Genomic DNA, 19,354 nt, shown 5'->3' with positions numbered 1-19,354 from the left:
TTTTTAGGTATGCTAAAGAAAGTGAAAGCCTGGGTAGCATTGATAATAAGATTTATCTGGTGAGATAGGTTACATAAAAAGAAAACATATAAGGGAGAAATGGGTCCTATCAGAAAGGACAACAAAAGCCACTGAACAGGGAGCTTCATGTTTTGGGACAAATACATTGCCCTTCCCTTGTACTTTACACTGTTATTGATGAGATAAATGTTACCTATTCATATGAAACGTCCTTCTTCTCAACCTCTAATATTGAGATTAAAACGAATCATATAATATATTTATAAAGCAACAATCCCACACTTCCTATGGCTTAAGCAAATTTGACACACTATTAGCTCAAAGAAACAGATTATCTTGTTGTTTGTTTCTGAATATTTACACAACACTACCTGTCAGCAAATTGGTTTAGGATACTCACTGATCACTCGATAATGATCCTGTAATTACTCTTCAATATTCAATGCCTTCTGGAAACCGTAGTGCAGATCAGCCTGCTAAGATAGCTTTGATGTCCATGAGGCTTAGCAAAGTGCTTCTACTAAAAGACTGCCTTTCAGTTCAGTTTGCTTATTTTAATTAGTTGTATATACCACATTTGCAGATCAGAGCAAGAAGATGAGTGGAAATAAAGAATGGCACATTTGCAATAAGAATTTAATGGCAAAAACCTTTACTAAGATATTGTGGTTTCAAGCAACCACAACATAACGACAAATTTCCTTTGTAAATGACAGATCTAACTGTAAAGGTAAAATTAAAGTTCCATGGGGAAAAAAAAGTGTCAAAGAAGAGTATCTACTGCATATTGGCACGTGGCTGTATTCTCAACAAAATCATCCCTATTATTCATGAGTTGGTTTACACTTTTTAGCTCTCCATAACATGCAGCATTTATTTTCTCTTTTTTTGAGTCCATAACATGCAGCATTTATTTTCTCTTACATTTTGAGGCACTACTGTTTCTGCTGACATGGGTATTTTCCTAAAATAGAACATTACAACAGTCCCCTGCTAGATGTTTAAGCCATGTGTATGTTTATTTTTTAATTTCTTTCTTGAAGTTTCTAACTGTGAGCAGGCTGGGAAAGTAGAGTCATGATGAATGAGAGCTTGCTTTTTTAAAAAAAAAAGAGAAATGTAGACATTTGATGTAACATTGAAAAATTCACAACCTCCTACCTTGAAAACAAACATTTCCCGGCGAAGAATAGCCAGAGTGTTGAAGTTCCCATCACAGATGTTAGGCTTGGCTCCGGGATAGGAAGGTTTGTCACCAGTGGGTGGCCGGGGAGGTTTAGGTTGCCTGTCATTCTTTCGTGGGTCTGCTGGAGGGACTGAACGATGTGGGGGCACTGTGGGTAGAGGTCTTGTTGGTGGTGGGATCCTATCAGGTGGACCTTTAAAAATACAGCAGCAGGATGTAATATACATGCCCACTCAAAGGAAAAATACACAACAAAAACCAGCTGTAAGCAATGCAAACCTTACAGTTTAAGGGGAATGAAAAAGTGACCTAACATACCTTTCTGATGTTATTAAAGGTTATAAAGAATGACTACCAAAACCAAGGAAAATAATTACTTTTCACTATCCTTATTGGAACCTGTCAAGGCCACCAAAATTTCAGATGAGAAGTAGTTTAAAGCATGTTATTTACTAACTGACTGAGAACAGTTATAATAGAATCTTTGTCTATTGTACAAATACATGAAAAAAAATCCTGTCCCTAATAAGATCACCATCAGTCAACAGATTTTCAACCCATATTTTTAACTTATCAATTCACATATTGCAGCATACCTGGTGTTTCTTAATTAACCAATTTTTAGGCCAAGTAATGTCATGTTCATTAGTGACAGGACATTCCCAGCTTTCCCCAATGCCCCTTAGTATGCACAGGAGCTCTTAAAACTGGACCTCAAATCCTACGCATCTATATAAATAAAAACCATAATTCACATATTTTATTCAGCATTCTGAAATTAGTTACTTATTTTTTCTTTTTCTTTTCTTTTCCCCTAGTGAGCCTTACAAAGCTAGATACCTGGTAATTAAAGAATTTGTTCTGCGGATAAAGGGATTAGAAAGAACTAAAGTGAAAAACTAAAATTCTGTACAGCAGTCTTAAAACAATTTTCTTCTTCCAAATACATTTTCTGCCACAATATACAGAGTTTGATGACTGGTGAAATAACTATCCTACTCATAATTTCTCTACCTGAAAGTTGAAAGGCCATCCTAGGCAGATGCTGATCATAACCCTAATGGCATACTGAATGACTTCCAATGGGTGTACTGAAAATGCCTTTCCCTTTCTACATGTATTACTAAAATTAAATATATTTTTCGTGCACAAAAAGATAGGACATTTCAGTTGGATCACTAAGATCTCTGGAAACAAGATGAACACTTTGATTTTGCTCATTCTATTTAGGCCTATCTCCAAATACATAATATATTTTTACTTTAAAAAATAAATTCCATTTGCATGACCAACTTCAGAAAGACTTTTGGATAGTAAGACAACTCTAAAACTGCATATATTGCATTTGAATTTCTGAGGATTTTACAAAAAATGCATACGTTTTAAAGAACAAGATGGATTGTGCAAGGAAATCTTAAACTAGCCAAACAGTTGTCATACAATTTAATAAGGCATTTATCTCATTCACAATTTTAACACTTCTGACATTTATAATTTACAGTTAATACTGGTGTTTCAAGGAATACTGCAGACCAAAGTAATTATTTTAATAGGTATGACATTTTTATTAAGGCATATGATTCCAAATCACCTCTTGATTTTAAAGGGACCAAAGGAATCAGTTTGCAGTAGCTCATGTTGGAAAGTTTTTGACCCCAAACCAAAGTTTTTTATGCCATTTGGTGGTGATGTCAGATATTACTTCCCAGGGGTAACACATTTTTCCTAATGTATAGTCCACAGCTGTTAGAGCTTAGCAGCTAGTTTTCAGCAAAGTATTCTTGTCTAGCCCTTAAGTCTAGACTACCAACTTATGAAGTCATGAGAAACAACCTTCCTTCCAGATAATCACACAGGGGAAAAACACAACCAAACAAAACTTGATCAGCCAATCATTTTGAAATTGCTATTTATGCTTTATGGAAATACATAGCTGTGTTGTTAATATCACATTTTTAAAAGCTTGTTAATACGAAACATCATAGAGGCTCAGAGTTCTAGTTATCAGTAGAGTAATTTGATATGATCATAGTTGTCCTTTCCAGTAGTAAGGATAAACAGGGAATGGCCCTGACAATATTCAACATAAACTTGACAAACCTTTAAACAGAAAAAATTTGGAGTAGAAAATTAAATCCAATACAGATTTAATTGAGAAATATTAAGCAAGGCAATTTCAAATGATATGTACTGGATACAGAGTATTAGCATAGAGACACCAGAGATTTTTTACTGTCGGAGTGAAAAATAAAATATATTTTTAAAGAAAAAAACTATTTAAAATATACCCACAGAATTGAAGTCTTTAAAACCAAAACCATATCTCTGGAAATTTAAGGGACAGTAATAAGGGACTTAGTGTTACATTCAACCCATAATCAGAATTATGTTACTGCTTTACCTTTAAAAAATTAAATTCAATTATCTTTCCTTATTAAATTGAATAAATGCAGAATTTATTTACATCACATGTGTCTTTTATATCAGGCCATAAAAACCTAACTAAACATATTTTTAAGAGATAGCCCTTTTTATGCCCTTGGTAGGTCAAAATCTTGGACTGGTGATGACATTATTTTGAGATCAATTTGCTACATTCATCATAAGAAAGGGCTTTTCTGTGACCTCAGGAATTTGCTACATTCATCATAAGAAAGGGTTTTTCTGTGACCTCCGATTTTGTACACTCAGGCAACTGTTTCACATTATAAATGATAAACTGAGAAGTAATCAATTCATCCAGTTCATGAGCTTGGACTCTTGTAGAAAGGAGCTCATTATAGTTAAAGGCCTGCATTTCTTATTATTTTCATAGTTTTAGATAGTTTTGCAGATATTTTCTTTTCTTTCTTTTTAAAACACTTAAAATTACTATTCCAGATGAGTGCAAATTTGAATGCAAGTTGTGAGCAGTGAGAAAATCTTTGGATTCTCTACTCACGGGAGACTCTGTCATAACAACTGGTGGAGTCCACACTAACAAATTCTTTTGCAGAGGTGATATGGACAGGAGATCCTCAAAAGTATTCTAAAGCAAAAAAATTGTGCTGTCTAATTAGGACATGACATACCATATATCTTCTGGATGCCCTGTAAATCATCATTAGGTAGTTTGAAGTTGTCAGTTTCCATATACTGGTAAAATGGAGCCATGATTGCAGTGGGATCATTAGAGTGCTCCAAGCCCAGAGCATGTCCCAGTTCATGCACTGCAACTAGAAAGAGATCGTTACCTATGAAGAGAAGAAAAGGAAAAAAGACCTTTGAAACCTTAAACATATTAACAGAAATAACCCATATGGAAGACTTTGCACTTTGAAGACATTTTCACTGCACTTGAATTTCACAAGGTAATGCTTAGTAATGAAAGCATCATCAAGGATCTTTTGGCTAATATGACAGCAAAGGCAGTTTTCTCTTTTTAGCAAGGAAACCATTATTGTTACAAAATACAGTATTACAGACAACATAAACTTTTTTACAGATGTAAATAGTTAGTGTAGGGTTTGAGCATCACAGCTCGGCTCTAGACTTGTGTGCAATTTCTGACTTGATGTTGCAGTGAACCTGACTACAAATGCTTGCAGCAAGACATAGTTCTTGCTTCGTGTGGTAAACTTCACAAACTGAGGACTACCTATTTAGGACAAACCCCACAGGGCACTTAGTCATCCAAGCACTTGTAATCAGATCCCTGCTGATTATTTGTAGATGTTGTCCATTTCTGAATCACCATAACCGAAATTCTAATGAGGAAAATATGGGTGTTGTGGTATTCTTCCCAAAATAGGATGCCCTTATATATTTCATTGTGCAATTCCCTTTTAACTGTAGTTGCTTACTTAAGTATTAGAACATTTTTATTTTTGTACGATTAAAAAATACTCAACCACACTCAAATTATAGACCCCATTTAACTTTTTTGTTATTCCCTCCTAAGAAGCTTATTTAAAATTTTTATTACAGGCTATTAGAAACAACTGGAAGATTTCGCAGTAGACTTATGCCACTCTGAGAAGCAAACACAAAACAAAGCCAATGGGATTGTTTCTATGTAAGTTTTAGAGTTGACCCTCTATGGTATTCATTTGTCTATTTTTATTCATCTAAGGCTTAGGTCTTTATATGAGATTTTCATATAGATTCTGTCTGTAGTCAACCTGTCATACAATGAGACTTTTGAAAAAAGTTTTTCATCAGGAGAAAAATTCTAGTCAACTGGAAAGGGTCACATCAGAATATTGCTCATTTTCACCACTGAGGGATGGTGAAGCATCCTCCGTAAGTGTGATCCTGTCACACTGACATGAGAAGTACTCTAGATCAGCAGCTTATGCTGATCACCTAACTTTTAGATGGCTGGACCCAAATGAAACAGGTGTCACCTAGTTTCTTATTGGAAGAGCAGCGTGAACAAGAACAAGCCTATATTGTGGCCTAATAAACATATATTGGAAAAAGAAAATGCTCAACATTAACTCTTATCCTTTATTCTGCAAATTCTTTGGGAATAGGCAGGTATTTTCCACTGCTAGCACTTGACCTGGAATTCTAAGTACCATTATAATAGTAATAGTAATAATATTAAGGAGTTAAATTTAGCAAAGAAATTTACATATACACTAGTGACAGAATTTTTATTAAGGAATTTAGCAAAGAAATTTACATATACACAAGTGAGGACATAGTTGACAGTATTTCAATTTTTAAAGTATTTCCTCTTGCAACACAAAGAAATGAACTTTCTCCTGAGTATATATGAAAGAGGAAACACTTGGCAGTAGATCTCTTCATGACGTATGGAGCCATGCTGATATTTGTAAAATAAATGTTTGAATGAAAGCACAATTTAGCAAAGAAATTTACATATACACAAGTGAGGACATAGTTGACAGTATTTCAATTTTTAAAGTATTTCCTCTTGCAACACAAAGAAATGAACTTTCTCCTGAGTATATATGAAAGAGGAAACACTTGGCAGTAGATCTCTTCATGACGTATGGAGCCATGCTGATATTTGTAAAATAAATGTTTGAATGAAAGCACAAAGGGAGGCACAAGTAAAACCATGTGCGTAGTTGACAGTCTTTTCATACCTTTCTGATTCTTATTTGGAAATATGAAAACTAAATGTTCTTGCTCTTCTATTCAGTGTAACTGCAGAAAAATATCATGTCTTTCAAAAATTAATGTGACATAATGTGCTTTTAGAAATGAGTTTACCCTATCATTTATAATTATGTGGTTTCCAGATGAAATGTTTTATGACAATGCAGTCCTTTTTATAGTAAAGCAGATTCTGAATGTGCTGTTGTAATAGGTTTGATGAGCTTGACTGTCCTGCTGACGAATGTTCTCGGTATCTGAATCTGCCCTTCTATATGCAGACAGCTGATCTTGACATCATCTCATATGAATAATCCACAGCTTCTGTAGCTAACCTCAGCATTGGAAATGATGCACAGGAGGAACTCTGTAAAGGTTTCCATTCTGTATTCATAATGGAATAATTAATATAATTTTTTAAAATATCACAGTATAAGATGGAAATACATGAAGGAAGATGACGTTACTGTACTATAGCTACTGTACTACGATGACATCTCACATTATTTTTCAATTCTTTTCTGTGTTTTATGACAGTTAGAGTTCTGAACTAGGTTTATTAGAATCCAATATTTCTTCATCTGGAATTAACTCAAATATTTAAGAAGTAACCTTCTTTTGCTTTTCAGACGTTGTGAAAGGCAAATTTTCCTCCTAAACCTGTGCTTTCTAGATCATAAGTAAGAATATTAGCCAGTTGAAGTCCTGTATTAAAAAATGCACTGATAAGTTGGCCACAGTATTTACTGAACCATTTTCAAATAGTTTTGAATTAATAGTATTTATTCTACCACTATTATTAGGCTCTTTATTATCAGTATACAAAAGAGTGCTTTACATGTGGTATTCATCCTCTACTGTTTGAGGCAGGAGGTCTGAGAAGTTAAATTATTATAATTTCTAAAACGCCAAGAAACTATGGTTACTAAATAGTCTTGGAAGAGTCACCTGCTTCTGTTTGTGCCATTATGCAATGCAAGAACAATCAACACATCCCTTTGTTATCAGTCCTTATTGAGTCCCCATAGAGATCTCTAGGAATTTCTATATTTTGGCCCATATTCACCTTGAAAGGTGTAAATTACACAGTAACACTTTCAGCTACTGGCATGTCTTCCTTCCAGAATCACAGATAATTAGCACATGGTAGAGCACATTCAAAGTAGTGCTTCTAAATGACAGTGGGACCTTCTCAGACAACAGACATTATGTTTGTGCTGGCTGTTTCTTAGCATGTCTTCCTCTCTTTGTCTTTTTGATAGGGGGGATTATGTAAAAATAATTTTAAAAAAGACATTACATTCAGCATCTGCCTGCCCCTCTGGATTCAGTATTTATTTCCACCTTGTGCAATGCACCATGTAGCCATCAGGGGAGCTATTAAATGTGGCAAAGGCAGAGCAGCCCTTGAGCAAATGAATAAGGGGGAAGGGAGAAGGTCACAGGAAAGAAGGAGCTGGGAGAATAATATTCTTGCCTGGGGTGACAGTGATTTAACAGGGAACATATTTTCTACTTGTAGTCAAATAGCCCCATTATTCATAACAATTTCCATCAAGAGTCATGATTGTCTCCAGGGCATCCTGAATTTAAACTGACCCACATAACAGTGCAGTTGAAACTGAGGTTTAAACCAGTTCAAGATGTGCTGTCTGAGTCCAGTGCAGGTAGGACCTTATTACTATCTCAGTTTCCATCCATCTCCCTTTGAATATAATTAGATTTCTCCAATTAGGCAACAATTACTCAGTCTCTCTTTGCTTTTGGGAGCAAACTTGCCCTGAGCATCTCAATGTTACTATAACTAGCTACTGAGAGTGCAGGACAAACCTGAGCACTCGCTCTTTCTCTCAGGGCAGCACAGAAGTGTACTTGTGACTGCAAGGTTGATAGTAGGCCAACTACAGCTGCTTTGCCAGTGCTCAGAGTAAGATAAAGGAGTGTAAAGGCAAGTGAACATCCATACTAGCTCAGGCTAGCTTTGTTACCCTAGTGACATTGGATGCTTTTTACACTTTCAGTCCCCACCATTGAAGGAGAGAGTCCCAAATGATTCTGTATTTCAGTATACATTGTCCAAGTAGAAACACATATTTCAGTCAACATGGCAAAATGAAGGAAGCACCATCACAAATTTTAACAAGTAGTGAATAACAGAGCGTGTCTGATTATGATGACTTTTAAAGTAAAAGTTGCCACTAAAGGATATACAATGGTGAATATTCATTGTGATAATCTCAGTTACATCTTGTATTTATCTACAAAGTAGTAGAAAAATATTGGAAAATATATTTCACAAGTCTAAATCTTGTGCATCTCTGTTCTTGTGTTCCCCATTAGCATGGATATTTGGAATGGAATGACTGTAAGCTCAAAAAGATTGTGAATGTTTTTCTTGTTTTATCTCAAGTTTGATTTCACAAGGGAAAAAAAAGATACTGTATGTAAAGAACTAAGACAAAACTATTATTTTTATACTGACACTTTTCTCTGAGGCTATAAACTATTTTAGGCACTAAATCTGCCTGACTTAAAAATCACTGCCCAAAGTCCAGAATATGTATTAATAAATCAAATATTCAACACCCAGCACTGCAGAGCATGTTGTATGGGGAAGTCTTACCCTGTAGCTAATATATACACTGCTTTTCATGTATACAGATAAACAATGCTAATATGTTTGTCCACAGTAAGCTATCATGAAAACCTAGTTCTGAAGATATCAATTCCCATTTTAACTGGTATGTGAGTTTCATTTATAAAAGCAATACCCCAATGGCTTAACATGCAACCTCAATTTTGAAGACTTTTCCATCCAGAAAAAAAACCCCAAAATCTAGAAACTGAATTTCAAATGACAAACAAACTGTAAAAATACAAAGATGTGTTATATGCTGTCATGCATCATTTCTTCCAAAGACTATTTTACTTCAATTTTCATGTGATGCAGATAGATGTTTTTCAATTAAATCCATGTGAATCTGAAATGTAAATCTGCACAAGACTTTTATATACAGCCCTATTATCAACAAGACAGTACCTCAAAGGCAAACTTAGAATTAACCATAAATATTACACACACACACACACACGCACACGCACACACAGAGTACCCATGAGTTTTTGTTCAACCTTAGAATTAACCATAAATATTACACACACACACACATACGCACGCACACACAGAGTATCCATGAGTTTTTGTTCAATGTATTCAGAATTTGCATTTTCATTATTCTGCTCATTGTACCATAATTTGACTCATCAAATCAATGCTAGTAACTCCAACCAGCTGAAATGCTGCAAACTGTAGAGTTACTTACTCTACATAGCATACAGAAAACCATAAATATTACACACACACACACATACGCACGCACACACAGAGTATCCATGAGTTTTTGTTCAATGTATTCAGAATTTGCATTTTCATTATTCTGCTCATTGTACCATAATTTGACTCATCAAATCAATGCTAGTAACTCCAACCAGCTGAAATGCTGCAAACTGTAGAGTTACTTACTCTACATAGCATACAGAAAGTTATAAAAGAAAGCTTTATAGTTTTATATCCTTCTTATTATTATCCCTCCCAGAGAGGACAAAATTTTGACCATGCTATTTCAACAGTCAGTCATAAAAGATTCTTTCTCTCTCTGACCTTATAGCAGAAGTGAGTATATACATTATGTATGCACTTACATAAGCACCATAGATGTATATACATGCTATACTGAGAGAATACATGGATCTAAATATAAATCATAGGCATACTCTTACCCAAATAAAGGTGCCACATTTTCCAGTCTAGGAAATCATATATAGTTGCTTGACATTATCTCAGACTTCTGCCATTGGCATTGAAATTTGGTAGCTTGGTGGTTATTTTGAAAAGAAAGTTTTGCTAAGAGATGAATGCAGCAGCTTTGAAAAATGAAAAGCAAAACTAATTTTTTGTGGTTTTAAAAATGCATCGTACATAACATACCCATTTTCTCTATGAACTTAGTGTACCTATTTTGTACACATTGTACTTTAAACAATCATTTTCCAATAATACATCTATACATTTAGTCTTTTTCCACTGTAATAAAAGAAAATGACATTAAAATGTTTCTTTTACTCTGTTATTACATACACTAACATACACAATAAAATCTTTGCAAGCAGATAGTGATTTATATATATGTGCAGTCAGAAGGGGAGATACAGACAGTTTGTTCTAGGCAATATATGTACTAATTACTCTGTGTATAATTTAGTATACCTACATCCATATGTGTGTAGTTTTTATAAACTATTCTATTTTTAAAAGACAAACAGATCAGTGTGAAATTTAAACTTCTTTGCTTGAGATTTGACAAGGGCATATTCCTACAGAGCAAGGCTGTCTTCAGGTGATTCAGGTTGTTGATGAGATATGATGAGGAGATGTGAGTTTAAAGGTGTGTATGTCCTTCCTGGCAGTGTTTTACTGTTTCTGCATATTGTGGGCATAATTTAGAAGAAGTCAGGTGCCCACATTCTTTTACAATACAGATTGGCCTGTACTTCAGAAGGCAAGGACATGGAAAAGGTAAGAATTTCTACCTTTCTGCTTAGATTTGTTACCAAGTACATTCTATAACTTTCTAGTAGATTTCTTGAAATGGGTGGAATGCATTACTTTATATATTCTTAATTTTCTGTGTATAAAAAGCATGGATGTAAGGATATTCCCACTTTGTTTCTCATTGTTTCAATCACTAGTATAAAAAAATTTTGTGTTCTGACTAGTCAATCAATACCAACTTTCCCAAAGAGGGAGAAGTGAAGCAGCTGGAGCTGATCCTAGGGCAGGTAAAGAGAACATGAGAGCTTACAACAATATGATGCTATATGTTCCTTCTGTAAATACAATGCTTATGACTTTATTTCAAGCTTTGAGGAAACCCTGCTGTGACAGAGAACATGGCAAACTAAAAAAACCCCTACAGTTATGCTGAATCTCTAGCTCCTGGGATCAACTTCTTCATCACTGAGGTCCACTACTAAATTTGTATATTATTCTCAAATGGCATTTTCATTCTATTAGTAACAAAGTCATACTGATTAACAGACTGAAAAGCTTTATTTTGGGTGTTTTCATGGTCATCTTTAGAAAATAACTATCTTAAATAAATGTGAATTATAATAAGAATTTTGCACTACGCTAGAAAAAATCTTCATACATTAATTTAGCTCAGCAAGCTCATACCAGTAAAAATGTTTCAAAATACAATGGTTATTCCCATTGTTGCTAAATAACATTTCTGCTATTTTTCTAGTAGTGTAATGCAATACAAATGCTGCAAATACTGTAGCAGTCTTATCTATTTATATTCTTCCTGTCTTTTCTGTGTTTCTGTGTTTATTTTTCAGTGGGAACAATAAGCTAGAGAAATATTTAAAACTGCTTTCTGAAGGCTGTGAGAATGAACACATGCCAGGATTGAAGATTTGGATACGTGCGTAAAAAGAGCATGTTTAACACAATTTGCAGTTATCCTTTATGGTCTTGTCCCTGTGGGTCATTCATATGAAGAGAATGTACATCTTTCTATCACTCCTAAGTGACAGCCTGGGTGAGAATAAATGTAAAAGAACCTAAATTGTGCATGAGAACATAATAAAATTTAACCATTGCTTTGACAAAAACAATTGTAGGGTTTGTTTGTAAGCCACTCAGCTAAAATGTTGCCTTGTTAACAAGGTGCCTTCTTTTGTGTTTTTTTTTTCTTCATTTTTTTCTTCATTTCTCCTGTGTGCCATCCTATGAAGAAATATATGTAAATACTAGGAGGAAGGTCAAAGTTATGCTGTTCATATTCACAATAGATGCAACTTATCATGGGGCGCACCATGTAGGTAGCTGTAGTTCTTTGGCTGAGGAGTTTCCTTGTCACAGAATGGGTAACATTGGAAGGGGCCATAGTGGGTCATCTGGTCCAACCTCAAGCAGGGCCATCCTAGAGCACATGGCTTGTCCAGACAGTTCTTGAATACCTCCAGTGAGGGAGAATCCACAACTTCTCTGGGCAGTCTGTTTCAATGTCTCTACCTTTCCGAAATCTTAAAGGGTCCTGCGGATCACTGAAACCCCCATGATAGAATGTACATAGAATTTAATTTATCTGTAGATCTGCAAGTATTTTTTTCCCTGTGTCAGCTAAAATACTGAGAGTTTATTATCCTCTAAATTAACTCATATTAAACCCATCAAAACCAGGTTATTATTCTTACTGTATCGTTGTATCTACTTAACACATGCATATGACTTTGGCATTATTTTAAAGAGAAAGTGACATAGTGGTGTACATATATTTTATATATGCATATTAATTTTATATGAACAGTTCTTCCTTCACTGCTATTTTACTTGTTTAATTCACATTAAGAAAAAAATAAGTCAAGATGGATTTGTTCAGTCTCTTCTTTTTCATTGGACTGGTGATAAAAAGAAGTAGGAATTTTGAATCCTAATTGGCAAAGTGATTAGAAGAAAAAAATCATTAAAAGTTCTCTGATCTGAAAAGCAGATATGTTTTCTAAGAAGTCTGCAGACTTCAAAGGGAAAACTGATCCAAGTGTGTTCCATATTTTAAATCGAGACAACTTCAAGCTGGGGATCATGTATACAGAGAAAGTGACAGAAAGACAAATCTGCTACTTTGCTTTTACTTTGTTAAAATTTACTCATATGAAATGCTCTGATCCACTGGATAATCTGCTGCTACAATTGTATGATTCTATACCCACACAGCTATTTGTTTCACTCTAGCTACAGGAACCACTGTAAGCCTCTCCAGCACTCAGAGAATACTGTCAGTTTGGCACTAATGACTCTTGGCACTCGCTGGCACGGAGATGCCTGGGCACCTGCTGCAGAAGAGCAGCCTCCAGGATGAGAGATTGCAGAGGGCAGGGCAAATGGTGCTGCAGAGGGCAAGATGGTCAGGCAGCTAAGCCATACTCCTGGGCCTTCCAGCAGAGGAAAGCCTATTCAAGAATTTGCTTAGAGAGGAAGATGTAGGCAAGAGTTGACTGCCCCTGCTAAAGTGCAGAAGAGCTTGGAGGTGGGAAAGTTAGCCAAGGCAGAAGTCAATCCTGGCACACTTTCTCTTCTGTGAGTTAGGAGCTCAGAAGGACCTCAGCCTGGGGTGACAGCAGCTGGCACAGATAGAGTGAAGGGACAATGCCAGAGGTTCCATGTTTGATGGCTCTCAGACCAGAGTTTCCCACCGGAAATCAGGATGCTGAGCACAGAGTTGCTGGAGGCACAATCTTCCACATCTGCCCCTGCTGCACTCCACACTCAGGCAGATCCCTACCATTATCTCTGTACCTCTGCCAGCCACTAAGACCAGCCCTGCCAGTAACACAAGTGATAAAACACAGATCAGCTCAGAATTGACTGTATATTTATATTTATTTTAGTTGCTAACTCTTCCTGAAGCTCAGGCCATAATAGTTTTTCTACATCTGCTAGCACTGCTAGCTGGAGTACAGCTAGCAACATTAATTCTGTGTCACTAGTATCTTCAGTATCCTCAGTGATAATCCCATTTTCTCATACTTAGTTTGTAAAAAAATTTGAGAGATGCAACTCATTTGTGAATTACCATATTCAGATGAATAGAAGAGTGTTTCTCCTGCCATATGGGGGATAGCCTGTCCCAGCAATTACCTCTTCTGAGTGTAATCTGAACTGTTCCCTAAACAAGCATCTCTGTGGCTGAAACAGATTTGACACCAGTTATTTGATGCTGTTATTTGGAAGGACTTATCACTTCAGGTTTCCTCTCATCTGAAACGGTACAATTCAACATGACTGGTGGAAGTTATCTAGCTATAGAACACTGTAACACAAATGCCTATACCTGCACCTCTCACAGAGAGAGATGAGAAACAGGTATTTCAAAACATGATTCATGTAGTTTATTTTAGACACCTACTTCAGGATGGAACAAACTTTACCCAGGAAGGCAATATATCTCTCCTCTAACTCCAAAGGGACTCTATGAGATTTACTCAGATATAAACATCAACATATGGTCAGATTAATTCCACCCCCTCAAGTCCTCTGGCTTTTGACTTAGGTCTTTTCATTCAAGTCAGTGGCAAAACATTAATTATACAAATACATGATGTGAACTTAAGAGACATATATGTACAAAACCAAGAAGCATTCATCATAGACTTGAAGGAGAGACTTAAATCTGTCCACCAGAAAAAAAACCCCAACATTTTGCACAAAACAATATTGTTCTTTTAATTTAACTGGTTCTTTTTGATTTTTATGCTTTCATCTTTTTCCCAACCTGATGCTTTAGCTGTAGATGTTTCCAGCTATTGGTGTTAGCTGTTCAGCAGTTTTTGAAACCCAAATCACTCAGGAAGGAGCCTAAATATAGATTAAAAACATTTTGGCCTCAAGAACATATGGTTTGGGCATTTTGAAGTGAAGAATTGTCAGGAAAAGCACAAATTAATCTCTAGGCTTGAGAAGACTGATACTGTAGAAAATCCTTCATTAGATAATCATATACTATTCTTAAAGGTCATATATAGTATTATCTTATATTTTAGGGTCATCTTACATTCTTATAATTTTGCAGCAACAATTCATTAAATTTCTGCCTAATAGATAAATAAATATACAATTACTGTCTCATTCTCTCAGGAAACCATGACAACATCCATATTAATTGGCACCATGATTTTTCAGACTTTGTTTGCCCCTAAAAGGGCAGGAGAAATGAGAGGGCAACACAGTAATAGTATTCTATAGAACATCTTTGGGAAAAGTCAGATTTTCTAAATCTGCTGTTTTGGTGAAAAAGTCTCCCTTAAGTGGTCCTAGCAGCAAACAGGAATTAGGAAAATTCATATGCATTAGGAAAAGTACTGCCAGCAGGTTGAGGGAGGTGATCCTGTTTGTCTACTCAGTCCTAGTGAGGCCACACCTGGAGAATTGTGTCCAGTTCTGGGCTCCTCAGTACAAGAGGGACATGGAACTCCTGGAGCAGGTCCAGTGGAGGGCAACAAAGATGACTAAAGGACTAGAGCACCTCACTTAGGAGGAAATGTTGAGGGTGTTGGAACTGTTCAGTGTTGAGAAGAGATGACTGAGATGGGAACTCATCAATGTATATAACTATCTAAAGGGAGGGTGCCAAGAAGCTGCAGCCAGGCTCCTCGTGGTGCAAACCAATAAAACAAGAGGTAATGGGCAGAAACTGATGCTCCGGAAGTTCCACCTGAGTGAGAGAAAGAACTGCGCTAGTCACTTTGCTCTGGAACAGATTGTCCAAAGAGGTCATGGATTCTCCTTCACTGGAGATATTCAAGAATTATCTGGAGGCAATCTTGTGCCGTGTGCTCTAGGATGATCCTGCTTCAGGAGGTTGGATCAGATGACCCACTGTGGTCCCTTCCAACCTGACCCATTCTGTGATTCATTCTGTGAAACAGAGACTCGAAGATGTCTGAATCACACAAGAGTTGGAGTGCTAAGCCTGATGGCAGCTTTAAATGACTGAAGTGCCCCTTTCTGTTTAAAGGGACAACTTGAGGTTCATAGATAATGTCTCTTTCCTAAATTATTGCTATTAGCAGATCAGACTGAAAAGAAAAATAAATAATTACAAGCCATTCATTCATTAGCTGATTTTTTAGTTGTGGACTGTTTTCAACTTATTTGCAATAATAAAAGGGTTGTGGGTTTTTTTTTTTACCCAACATGTTTGAGATATGTCTTTTCACAAGCACTCCAGAGCAAGCAATCTTTCAAGAACCTGAAATTCCGTCTCTGGTGTGAAATCTCATCGCTCATAAGGCAGTTTCTTTATTATCAGCATTAATTTTATTACCATTATTTTTGTATCATACATTTTAAAGAAATATAGCCTTTTTGCAATCTGAGAGAACACTTATAAAAATGCATAGAGGATAAACAAAAAAGCACTGGAACATGTTATTTTTTGTCTATTTTTCCCCCTTCTCTATAACTTTCTGACATGTATAAGAATTATATGAAGCTCTCGCAGATTCAGAACTCAAAATCTGCTAAGCTTCTTTCTAAGAGGAGGAAAGATCAAGGGGGGAGCTAGATTGACTGACTGATTTATTGTGTGTGTGGTGTTACTTTCTTTGCCATTCCCCATGTGTGAGGGGTTGTGGGGTCATAAAAAGAATCATGAAGGGGCTGGCCCACATTTTATGTATGGACTCATTCTAAATAAATCTATTTGCCTGATCAGAAATGGCTTCCTGATGCTCTTTTCCAGCATACCACAGGGGGGGGAAAAAGACAAAGACAAAAAGCGAAAACTAAGCCACAAACTCCAACACTTAGTTTCAACTTATTAATCACTTTAAGAAACATTTTAACACTAAATTCTCCCATGTAAACTTAGTTCTCCCAATATACCGATAGGAGGGTCTGATTAAACGAATCCAGTTTGGGAGATAAACTTGACTTCATTGTTGCATAAACAGTTGTTTGAGACAAAGACATATTTAAAAAAAAGAAGGCAGTTCTTTTTCAGTGAATGTCGTTGCAAACACTGCCAAAACTGTCTGCAAGGACCCATGCTGCCTTTCGGCTAGATGTTTCCTTGGCAGCAAAGTTGATGTAACAGACAATGTGAACTTTCCTCATTTATTTCCATGCAAAGTCAGCCAGATCCGCTTTAACACTTTTCATTAGCAGTTTAAGACAGGCCGGCTGATCGCAAACTGAAGCAGATGGCAAACGCAAGCAATTTGTTCTGCTGGCCCTGATATGTGGGAAATAACCTTCAGTTGCAGTTAGAATGGATAGCTGAGTTTGCAACTTCCCTAACTACTCCACATAGGCTTGTAATGATCTGTGTTTACCTATGCCGTGATGGAAGCAATATGCAATTTAGTGTCTCAGGTTGTGCTGCCTTTTTGTTTACAACCCGCCAAAGCAATATGCAATTTAGTGTCTCAGGTTGTGCTTTCTTTTTGTTTACAACCCACATCACAATCACTTCTGTTAGGTAATTAATCTACAGTGCAAATATCACCTCACTTCCAGAGACACAGAAAGAGAAGGTAAGATACCATTCTCATTGTTTTAATTAAAAATATCACAAAGTCCATCCTCTTGACCATCTCAGCCTCATCATCCTATGCAATTTAGTGTCTCAGGTTGTGCTTTCTTTTTGTTTACAACCCACATCACAATCACTTCTGTTAGGTAATTAATCTACAGTGCAAATATCACCTCACTTCCAGAGACACAGAAAGAGAAGGTAAGATACCATTCTCATTGTTTTAATTAAAAATATCACAAAGTCCATCCTCTTGACCATCTCAGCCTCATCATCCTCAGCCACCCTCAGCCACCCTCAGCCACTCTTTCAGGTTGCATAATAGGGCATATGGCAATTTTAGGCTGAGAAGGAAGCTGAGAGCACAATCTTGCACACTGATAGCCCCTGCGATGTATTAAGAGCATCTAGCTAAACACACATCCAGAACATGGAGCTGGATTCATCCACAAGTCTGCTTTCACTGACTGCCAGTGTTTCACAGATTTCCCTTTTAATGACACACAAATAAGTGCTTTTCTCCAAGCCAAAAGGGTGCTCCATGAAAGTAAAAAAACTCCCTCAGAACTGTAACAATGTTACCTTGCCAACAGTTAATATTTTCCATCATCTGGCTTCCAGACAGTAGATGGGGTCCAGCCAACAGATCCTCTTCTCCTACCTGCATAGCCCTATGTCCAGTGTAGAGACCTTCCTTCCTTCCTTCCTTCCTTCCTTCCTCCCACACTTCCTTCCTTCCTTCCTTCCTTCCTCCCACACTTCCTTCCTTCCTTCCTTCCTTCCTCCCACACTTCCTTCCTTCCTTCCTTCCTTCCTCCCACACTTCCTTCCTTCCTTCCTTCCTTCCTCCCACACTTCCTTCCTTCCTTCCTTCCTTCCTCCCACACTTCCTTCCTTCCTTCCTTCCTTCCTCCCACACTTCCTTCCTTCCTTCCTTCCTTCCTCACCCTACCCTACCCCTTTATCCAAAACCCACTGCCAGGTGAGGATACGCCCATCAAGCAAGTATAATCCGTGGAAAGTTTGGGAAACTTGAGGACAGATCACCCTGCTATGTTCTATCAGAACAATATGCACTTACTCTTATGGAAAAATTTGTTTGCTTTTTAAATACTGAAAGCCTTAGGTCTTAGGGATAGAAAATATTTTTTGTGTACCCCTTTATCCAAAACCCACTGCCAGGTGAGGATACGCCCATCAAGCAAGTATAATCCGTGGAAAGTTTGGGAAACTTGAGGACAGATCACCCTGCTATGTTCTATCAGAACAATATGCACTTACTCTTATGGAAAAATTTGTTTGCTTTTTAAATACTGAAAGCCTTAGGTCTTAGGGATAGAAAATATTTTTTGTGTTAACTGACTCCTGAATTAAATTGGATTTCAGGGGAAATGCTGAAATGAAAAGAATCAATTGTTATTCCATTTGCCTGCAACTTGCAAAGGTCTTTTAAATATTATCCTGTCATTTTCATCACTGTGCAATGTTATAAATGCAGTAGTTGGGTTTTGCCATCTTTTATAATATTGCTAATTCTCTCATTTTGCACTCAAATAGTTTAAATTTAAAATAGAAGTTGTGCTTTCTTAACCTTACAACAGACACATAAACAAAGCTGCACCTGCACAGGCGCAGACACTTTATCCTGAAAATAAGATATAACAGAGGTCCATAAAATTATGAATGATGTAGACTAAATTATTAGAAAATTACATACTTACAATATGAGTATTGGTCTGCCTATCAATTCCAGGTTCAAAGTTCAGAAAGAAGTAGTAGTTCATAACTGCTTAAACTATAGGACATATTGCTAACCTTTGATCTGAATCCATGTTTGCAAATATAATACAATAAAAATTCAAATAAGATATTAATGTTTTACATATTTATCCCAGTATAGAACTGGAAAATAAGCATGTGACAACTGCAAGGTCTCACTGCT

At 36.5% G+C, this 19,354-nt stretch overlaps 1 protein-coding gene across 1 annotated transcript in view; it reads right to left on the bottom strand.

Annotated features, from left to right (window-relative positions):
* Positions 1-1,182: 1,182 nt before the first annotated feature.
* LOC103800562 (matrix metalloproteinase-16) overlaps positions 1,183-19,354 on the bottom strand; it is a gene marked incomplete at both ends in the record, with an annotated part of 33,652 nt that continues 15,480 nt past the window's right edge. Inside the window, 2 exons of the mRNA XM_009072942.1 lie at positions 1,183-1,400; positions 4,279-4,440. Coding sequence (XP_009071190.1) covers positions 1,183-1,400; positions 4,279-4,440 — 380 coding nt within the window. The remainder of the gene's footprint in view (positions 1,401-4,278; positions 4,441-19,354) is intronic.

This window comes from Acanthisitta chloris, unplaced genomic scaffold (assembly GCF_000695815.1).
Source record: "Acanthisitta chloris isolate BGI_N310 unplaced genomic scaffold, ASM69581v1 scaffold3704, whole genome shotgun sequence".
Classification (NCBI taxonomy): Eukaryota; Metazoa; Chordata; class Aves; order Passeriformes; family Acanthisittidae; genus Acanthisitta; species Acanthisitta chloris.
This window is presented reverse-complemented; position numbering and strand designations above follow the sequence as displayed.